The sequence below is a fragment of the Tamandua tetradactyla genome, chromosome 7 (genome assembly GCF_023851605.1).
Source record: "Tamandua tetradactyla isolate mTamTet1 chromosome 7, mTamTet1.pri, whole genome shotgun sequence".
NCBI lineage: Eukaryota > Metazoa > Chordata > Mammalia > Pilosa > Myrmecophagidae > Tamandua > Tamandua tetradactyla.
Genome location: NC_135333.1, coordinates 107,648,782 through 107,658,346, shown reverse-complemented (window position 1 = coordinate 107,658,346; position 9,565 = coordinate 107,648,782). Strand labels below are relative to the sequence as shown.

Here is a 9,565-nt window from a genome sequence, read left to right as displayed (position 1 = left end):
GTGAATGACATGCCTTACTTGCATAACTGACTTTGTTACATTTATTAAATATTCATTCAACAAATATTAAACATTTCCTATGTGACAGGATCCATCACAGAACACAAAGATCCCTAATCTCGAGGAGGTAGAGGGGTCAATAGAAATGCACAGTAAGGATAATAGGTGAGTAAAGCAGATGGTAAATCAGAAAGAAATGCATCTATGGAAAAATGAAATAATAGAACCAGGTGAGGATATACCCCCCAACACAACTAAAAAGAATTATTCTATTAGTAAATATTTTGATGATGCACATAGTGTTTGGTTATGAATTTAAAGTGTAAAGATAACAAATAATTAAACTGTGGGAAATTAGTGCTATCTGACCTTTGAGTGAAGACTCCATAATGGATCTTTAATGACCAGCTTCTGGATTAGCGGTACCCTGCCTTGACTGGGCTCTACCTTGTGCTTTGAAAAATCCCAATGCTCCGGCAGCACCCCACACCAATTAAATTATCTCTGAGGATATCACCCAGAAATCGGTATTTTAAAAATTTTCCCTAATCTGGAAGAACGCCTGATCTGGGTTTTGGGGCTAATGTTTGAGATCACAGAGCTATCTCGAATGAAAAGGTTTGTTTGTGTTTTAGTGGGCTTTCAAAATTGTTTTGTTTTACAATTTTAAAGCGGTCATGTCACTGAAAGAAGCCTCTCACAGGAAGGAGAGTCAAAAAATGGTAAAAGAAATATTATTTCTTCTCTATGAGCCACGGCACATTTAAAGACAGACAAAACTGACACGTCAAAGAAAGACTCAGAGATATAATACTTTAAAAAGGAAATTTACTTAGAAAAGATGAGAAGGAGTTAAACGAAGGACTGGCTCGCCAAAAAAATACTTAAAAGAAAAAAAAACCTGCCACGGTCCCAAAGTTACCAGTTTATATTCGTCCTTTCATGGTAGAGAAGCAGTAACTTTCGGACACTTTCATCATACAAATGTCCCGACCTGTCCTTTAGACACCGGCAAGGCAAACTACGGATAAAACTGTTTCCAGGGAAATAGTCAAGGCTTTATTATTTAGTGTATCAAAAAAAGAGAGGATGGCCCTGCCGTTCTGGGGTGGTCTCGTGAATTTTAGCCATATTGAAAGCAGGGCGAACCGTCAAACTTCGCTTCCACACACCCACCAATGCATTAAATTGGTCCTCCCCTGATGGGTCACGCGCCGCACTGTAATCTGACCCTCCGCGCACGCTCCAGCGCAGGGCCCAGGGGGCGGAGCGAGGGCACGCGGGGAATTGTGGGAGAGCCCAGGAAGGCGGGCCCGGCGTGAACGGATGCGGGTCTAAAGAGGTGGCGAGTGTGGTAACCGTTTGGTGAGGTGAGCAGCCTTTACCGTTATTGTCGGCTGCAGCATCCGAGGAGGTCTTGGTGTCGCCTGGTGGAAGGAGGGGAGCGCGGCTGGGGGTTCCGGGTCAGGCGGAGAGGGCGAGGGCGGTCGACGGAGGCGTGGCGTCGGGGGCGGCGCGGTTGCAGCCAGGGTTGTGGGTCCCGGGGCGCTAGATCACGACAGGGGCTCGCCCGGCGCGGCCCAGGCCTGAAAGTTTTGTATTGCGGAAGGCCCGCTTGCCTACCTGCCTCTGGGCATTCGTCCTGAGGTGGCCAGCTTGGGCCTGCCTCCTTGGCGTGGTGTGCAGTGTTTGTCCGGTTATGGGTTGTGAATGTGATACATCCCCAGCCACTGGAAGTTTCTCGTTACCTTCTCCTACCGGGCCCTATCGCAGGTTCCATGAGAGTAACAAAGGTGGTGGGTGAAGTGGAAAAGGTTTCGACCCCTACCGCGTCTCAGTAGCTTCCTAGCTTTTTTTCCCCATATGTGTGTATGTGTGTGTATATATATATATATGTGTGTGTGTGTGTGTGTGTGTATATATATATATATGTGTGTGTGTGTGTGTATATATATATATATATATATATATATATATATATATATATATAATACATAGAGACCCCAGGAAAGCATTGCACTAGTTTTGTTTTTTAATGAGAGAAGATCCAGATGAGCATGCTGGAAGGAAGCTTAAATTTGGTGTGGTTGTTAAGGCTTGAGGTCAGAAGACCTAGATACCTTGCAACCACCTCTTTCTCCTTAGAGCGATAAAACGCTCAGTGAGGTGTTTTTAACGGTCCCAGACTAATCCCTTTTCTAATCCCTTCTTCCTCTCTCCCGCTCTATTCTTCCCACCCCCCTTTAGTTTTGAATCTCTTCCCCTCTTCTTGGGGACCTTGTCCCATTACTCATCCTCTTTACTATATTTGCTCTCAGCTTGTCTCCTCTCTCCCCCATACTCATGAATAAATCTTTTACATTATTAAAAACAGTTTACTCTCATCCCCATGTGCTATCATTTACTTAGCTCATTTTGTTTCCACCCTCTTTAATTCCCAGTAAAACTCTCAGTGATCTTTACAGGACTAGAAATAATGCCTTTTCTTTTCTCCTGCATGAGCGCTGTGTGGCGTTTGACACTTTCTTGAACTCATTTTCTCTGATTTTCTGTGACGTTACGCACCAGGTCTTCCTCATGGCTCTCGAAGTGCTTTTGCTATAATTTTCTATGTTGACATCTCTTCTGTTGTCTGTTCCCCAGAGACGTCCCTATCCCCACCCCCCAGTAGTCACTCACTTTGGTTGAACATATCCAAACCCATGATTTTAGCTGACATCTTAATGCTGAGACCACCCAAGTTCACATCTCCAGCCCTGTATAACAACTTCCTGCTGTCACCTAAGCACTCAAATCCAGTATGTTCCAAACAGAAATAATCTTCTATTTGTCATCAAACCTGAAATCTCTTTTCCTTTTTAAATTGTATTTTTTGATTCAAAATGGCATCACTAATCTTTCCAGGTTCTCAAACCAGAAATTTAAAGTACTGTTTGGAGTCGTTTTCTGCTCCTCAGTTCCTCAATTCAATTCGACATCCAAAGTTCTTTTTATTTTACTCTTAATACCTTTACATAGCTTTCAGAGTATGTGTTAGACTTCATGGCCTGGTGGGTCAAGATCCATCTGGTGGGCCAGCCACAGTGGCTCAGCAGGCAGAGTTCTCACCTGCCATGCTGGAGACCCAGGTTCGATTCCCGGTTCCTGCCCATGCCAAAAGAAAAGATCCATCTGGTATCCATCATGCTCTCTCACAGTCCCTTTCTCTGTTTGCCCACTCCTCCCTGTTAGTCACTTGACTGGCCCTTTTAAAACTCAGCTAAAGTTTCAAACCTCTGGGAACGAAACTTTACTGATCTAAGTCCATCCTTTGTGAACTGATCTAAGTCCATCCTTTGTGATCAGTCCCATGCATCCATACTTATTTCTAACACAGTGATTTTCAACCATGGGTTATTCCCTCACCTTCCAGGATGTTTGGTAATGTCTGGAGACATTTTTGGTTGTCATAATCAGTGGAGGTGGTGGTGGCAGGGAATAATACTGAAATCTAGTAAGTAGGGGCCAGGTATGGTGCTAACCATCCTAATGCACAGGACAGCCCCTCCTCCCCCAAAGAATTATCCAACCCAGAATGTCAGTAGAGTCAAGATTGAGAAATTCTGCTTACCGTAATACTTGCTGCTTAGTACTTCAGTCATTTTGTTTTCTTCACTGGACAAGGGACTTTGTCTTATTTGCATCTCTAACTCTTGGTACAGGACTTCTGACACAGTAAAAGCTGAATAAATGTTGAAAGAGGAGTAAAGGAGGTAATTGGGATAGCCTTATAAACTCTAGAGATGTCAGTCTCTACCATAGGCTTCTTAATAATTTCAGTCTTACTGACTTTCATTCATGTGGCATCGCTAGGATTTCCACACTTGTCTATTTTTCATTCATTTATTCAGCAAAATATTGACTCATTCTGAAAATTACTGTTTTCTTTTTTCAGCATCACTTTAGGCTCTTGTGTCCATGATATTTAGCCATTTATGAAGTGATGAAAAAAATCGTTAGGTAGATGTCAGAAAAATAGTCCAAATAATTGTATTTAATTCTTATCAGAGATTGGGTGTTCAAAGCTCTGCAGACCATAATGACTTCAACAAATAAATCAGTTGAATTACAACTCCAAGTGAAACAAAATGCAGAAGAACTACAAGACTTTATGAGAGATTTAGAAAACTGGGAAAAAGATATTAAACAAAAGGATATGGAACTAAGGAGACAGAATGGTGTTCCTGAAGAGGTAAAGCAAAAATTCTGAACTTAGCATTTGGTGAAATTATTTATTTTAGAATAAATTAAATATTTAAAAATGTTTTGTGGAAATACTGGAATTTAAGAGATATTTACTGTCAACATTTTTTTAAATTCTGCTTTTTAAAAATTTTTTAAATGATTTTATTAGCTGTATTAGAAGACCATGTACTGGTATTTAAAGGTAAATAAATAGCATCATATGTAGGTATCTGTTTAATGATATATTAACGTACACTATTGTTGTAAAAATGCAGATAGATCCAAGGCTCAGTCAAATGTTTTTCTTAAGACTGTATTTAAATATGGATAGTTTTTTTTTAATTGCATGATGTAACATATAAACAAAGCCAGGAAAGAAAAACAGCCATAATTTTCAAAGCACTCTTCTACAAGTAGTTACAGAACAGATCCCAGAGTTTGTCATGGGCTGCCATTCCATCATTTCAGATTTTTCCTTCTAGTTGCTCCAGAACATTGGAAGGAATATTTTTTTTATCATCACAACTTTTTCTTTTTTGTGAAAAATAACGTATATACAAAAAAGCAATAAATTTCAAAGCACATCACAACAATTAGTTGTAGAACAGATTTCAGAGTTTGGTATGGGTTACAATTTCACAATTTTAGGTTTTTACTTCTAGCTTCTCTAAGATACTGGAAACTGAAAGAAATGACAGTATGATGATTCAGTAATCATGCTCATTTGTTAAATCCTGCATGGATAGGTTTTTACATACGTGATGTGAGGAACTCAGTTTGCCTTTGTACTACTACTAATTTATTGTACTAAGACTAAAGTTCAGGTAGCTGGTGAAATTTGAATTTAAGATTTCAAATTAAATTTATAATTAGAATTTTTAGGTAATACATTTCTTGTGACTGAACAATGTTCAGCATTCATCAAAGGATGATTAAACTTTTCAGGCATAAATTATTCTCAATAAAGATGATAAATTAGTATTTTTAAACACAAAATTAAATTTTAAAATTACAAAGTTCTTGGAAATACAATTCAGTGAGAAATTCAGACATCACTAATTATACAAAAAAGGAGTACAGCAGTGCTCAAAACTTTGTGGGGTTTTTTTTCCCCTTAGAATTTACCTCCAATTCGAAATGGGAATTTCAGGAAAAAGAAGAAACGCAAAGCTAAAGAGTCTTCTAAAAAAACCAAAGAAGAAAACACAAAAAACAGAATAAAATCTTATGATTATGAGGCATGGGCAAAACTTGATGTGGTAAGTTAATCTAGTCATGTGCTTCTTAATATTTAAATAAAATTTTCTTGAAGTAATCCAATAAATGAAAAATAGAGTTCTCTCAACCTATTTTTTCTCTTTATAAACTACTTCATGTGAATTAAAATAATTCCCTAACTCTTAAATTATGTGGATTTTTTTTTCTTCCGCAGTCCTCTTTTAGTGATAAATGGCTAACACAATCAGATTCTTTTTTTCTATTTTTTTCTTTCTTTGCAAAAATAGTACAGTAGTATTCCTCATCCAGTTTGCTCCAGTGGTTACATTTTACTTAACTATAGTATAATATGAAAACCAGGAAATTGAGATCAGAACAATGTGTGTATAATTCTATGGCATTTTGTCCTATGTGTAGATTAGATACTTATTACTGCAATCAAGATAGAGAACTATTGCATCACTACAAAGATCTCCCACGTGCTATTCCTTTACAGTTACACTCACGTCTCTCCCTTCTACCATCCCTAAACTGCCAAGATTCTAAGATAATAATAATCCCAGAATATTACTTTTTTTATAGACTGAAGGATCTGTATAATACTATTAAAAGAGACTTATTTTTGTTTAGGTTTAGGTCTGGGTCTCTGTGAGAATAAAAGTAGCCTTGTCTTGATCCCAGGAAGGTAGGCTTCATTTTTCTAGACTAGGTATGGCAAATGTGTGGTGCATGCCTCCCATCTCCCACACACGACACGCAATGTAATCTGCAAATTAATTTCTACCAGTACTCTGCCTTAGAACTCTCTACTCAGTGTTCCAAGCAGCCACTGTAAAGAAGTCAGCCTATGAAAAGGAACCTATTGGCTATCCTTATTCTAGACTTTGATCCACTTCAGTGGATGATTTAATTAGGTGTGAGGGGTTGTGATAATCAAATTTGAAATATGCATTCCTTTTTATTCTTTTTCTTTTAAGTATTTATTATGTAATATTTGGTTCACACAGAAGAATATGTAGATATATATTGTAAAGCATAATAATAAAATGAACTTATGAACTCAAAATTCAAGAGAATTTTGCCATTATTGTTGAAGTTATAGGTGTGCTCCTTCCCTATCCCATCTTTCCCCCTCTATCTCCAGAGTGAATTATTATTATGATTTTTATGTTTACTGTTGACATTTTTCTATATAACATTTTTATTGCAGTATAACATACATATAGTAAAGTCCACAAATCTTAAATGTACAGCCTGATGAAGTTCTACTCATGTACACACGTATGAAACCAGCATCCAGATCAAGATATAGAACATTTCCAGCATCCCATTCAGTTGATAACCCCCTCAAAGGTAGCCATTTTCTGACCTCTAATACTGTAGATCAGTTTTGCCAGTTTGGGAATTTCATATAAACAGATTATATAGTATGTACTCTGGTTTGGTTTCTTTTGTTAACATTATGTTTATGAGATTGGTCCATACTGTGCGTAGCAGTAGTTTGTTCTTTTTAACTGCTGACCAGAATTCCATTGTGTGAATATTTATTTATTTATTTTATTTAGATGTTTTTTACATGGTCAGGCTCCAGGAATCAAACCCAGGTCTCCGGCATTGCAGGCTAGAATTCTGCCACTGAGCCACCATTGCCCATTCCATTGTGTGAATGTACCACAATTTTTGTAACCATTCCATTGACATGCATTTAGATTGCTTCCAGTTTTGGGTTATTATGAATAAACCTGCTATAAGCATTTTTTGGAAGACATAGGACCTTGAAAGGGAATTGCTGGGTCATAGTTTATACATACACATTTGCTTTAGAAGATACTGCCAAACAATATTCTAGATTAGTCGTGTTTTTTTTTATGAAATCAAAGGCTAAGTGACTCAAAAGAGAGCTGACACTGTTATTTAAATAGTTTGCCATCTGCTTCAATATTGTCCCAGTGCAAGAGAAGTATAATTTTGGGTCTTGAATTTATTGATGTTGAAAATGCTGCTTTGGGAGCATACAAGTTATTCCTTCTCCACTGCGTACTATATAGCCTGTCTTCATTTTTGTAACTTTGCTCTTTATTATGTAGCCTATTCCTTTTTGTATCTCTTCATCTTCTTATATGCTCGTTCCTAAAAGTCATTGCTCAGCTGATTTCATATATAGATAATTCCTACAGTATTTACTCATTTAGCAGTTATTTATTGAATTCCAGCTTTGTATGGACACTGGCATCATGATTGTACTACACTGCTGGACATTGTCATTTTAGTGTATCTGTATAAGACACAGGTGTTTATTTACTATTCCATTTTAGTTCAGATGGAAGCAACTACTTTGGTGTCCTGCTGCCAATGGTTTTCTACACATTGCAGCAGAGTAGAGTTTGTACTGCCTTGGCCTCAGTGTTGGTAGGCTGGTGATGTTCCTAGGGTATTCATGCTAAAACACAGAGCTAAATTTCAGTCTATATTTTAATGTTCATTCAATGAAACTAAACATGAATTTCATTTTATTTTTTAATTTATAAGCATTTTCCTTTTTCTTATATAAATAATTAAAAATAGTGCGACATTTGTTAAATGCAAAATGGATTTTGTGTATATAATAGTAAAATATTTTATTTGTGCTTTAATGAACTTCTCAGTCCTTAAAAAAAACGTTCTTTTATCCTATGTACTAAAATAATGACAAGATTTTTAAAAATTCTGGTAAGGTCCCTGACATTTATTACCATGAAAAGAATGTGTGAGTCAAAAGAGATTAGGAATTGCTGGACTGCTTGTTATATTTTTTTCTTTGGTGGAGTCAGCTATATTTTGGAATATATGTGATTGAGATCTCCCTGGAGGAGCCAGACTGCCTGGACTCAAGTCTAGATTTGGCTACCTACAAGCTGAGTATCTCTAAATGAGTTAACAGACCTCTGTTTTGGTTCCCTTAAATGAAAAACATTTACTAATTATATCTCCTTCATAAATTCTTGTGCAGATCAGGAGTTAATAATGTTCTATAGGCAGTTTTTGTTGTTTTAAAGTAAGAAAGAAAGAATGTTTTAGAAAAAACCCTTTCTCTTCTTTTAGGTGTTAATTACATTAGTTTAGGGTTGTTTGCAAACTTCTAATGAGTTTCTTAATACTTCATTGTTAATAGTTTGTGATTTAGGAGTGATTTATGGATCCTATGATAACTTGTTGATAAGTTCAAGGTCAGATTCTTTAAGTGGTCAGTTTCAGCTTTCTAAACAAGAGCATTTTTTTTCTGTTTATAATCTTAACAATGATAGGTTGTTTAGATTGCTTTTTATAGGCATTTAGGTCTTTAGGTTGTATATGACAAATTATACTTATTTGAGCATACTTTTTTTGAGCATGGCTTTTAAATTATGAATACTGCTCATCAACTTTTGATTTCAGGACAGTATCCTTGATGAGCTTGACAAAGAAGACAGTATCCATGATTCCGTGTCTCAAGAATCAGAATCAGAAGAAGATGGGATTCATGTAGACACACAGAAGGCTCTTGCTCTAAAAGAAAAGGTACTCTTTAGCTTTAGGTTTCTTCGGGTAAGCAGGATATGTAGAAAAAGATTGTGGTTCCTAAGATTTCTTCAACATAGTTTAGGGAGTGTTAAAAAATGTTGTTGGCTACATCCCTCTTGGTAGGCAGTAAAGCATAGTGATTAGGAGTATATGCTATGAAACCAGGTTGCCTGAATTCAAATCCTGTGACCTTGGACAAGTTCTTAGACTGCCTGTGTTGCAGTTTTTTTTTTCTGTTCAAAAATGAGATGATTATGTAGAATACAAAACCTCAGTGGGTTGTTATGAGTATTAAATTAATTATATTTTATGTAAATTGCTTGGACTGTACCTGGAATTGTTCCAGGATTTTTAGTAGTGGACTGAAGTAACCTGAAATCAGCAACGGATTGTTGGCATGCATATCATACTTCTATTTCTTCATATCATAGACCATCTTTGGTTATTAGCTGCAATTTCAGCATCTCTGTTAGGGTTGCTTCATTATTGTAAAACCAGCTATATTGATTTTCATAGAAGTGAAGCTCTTTTCAGATTACATTTCATCTTGATGCTTTCCTTTCGTTGGATTTCTGTAGCTTAA

General features: G+C 36.8%; 1 protein-coding gene across 1 annotated transcript in view; it reads left to right on the top strand.

The window, feature by feature from the left end:
- The first annotated feature begins 1,247 nt into the window (after positions 1 to 1,247).
- RPAP3 (RNA polymerase II associated protein 3) overlaps positions 1,248 to 9,565 on the top strand; it is a 62,914-nt gene continuing 54,596 nt past the window's right edge. Inside the window, exons 1-4 of the mRNA XM_077170674.1 lie at positions 1,248 to 1,370; positions 4,048 to 4,231; positions 5,343 to 5,483; positions 8,857 to 8,979. Of these exons, the coding sequence (XP_077026789.1) occupies positions 4,079 to 4,231; positions 5,343 to 5,483; positions 8,857 to 8,979 (417 nt within the window). The 5' untranslated portion in view covers positions 1,248 to 1,370; positions 4,048 to 4,078. The remainder of the gene's footprint in view (positions 1,371 to 4,047; positions 4,232 to 5,342; positions 5,484 to 8,856; positions 8,980 to 9,565) is intronic.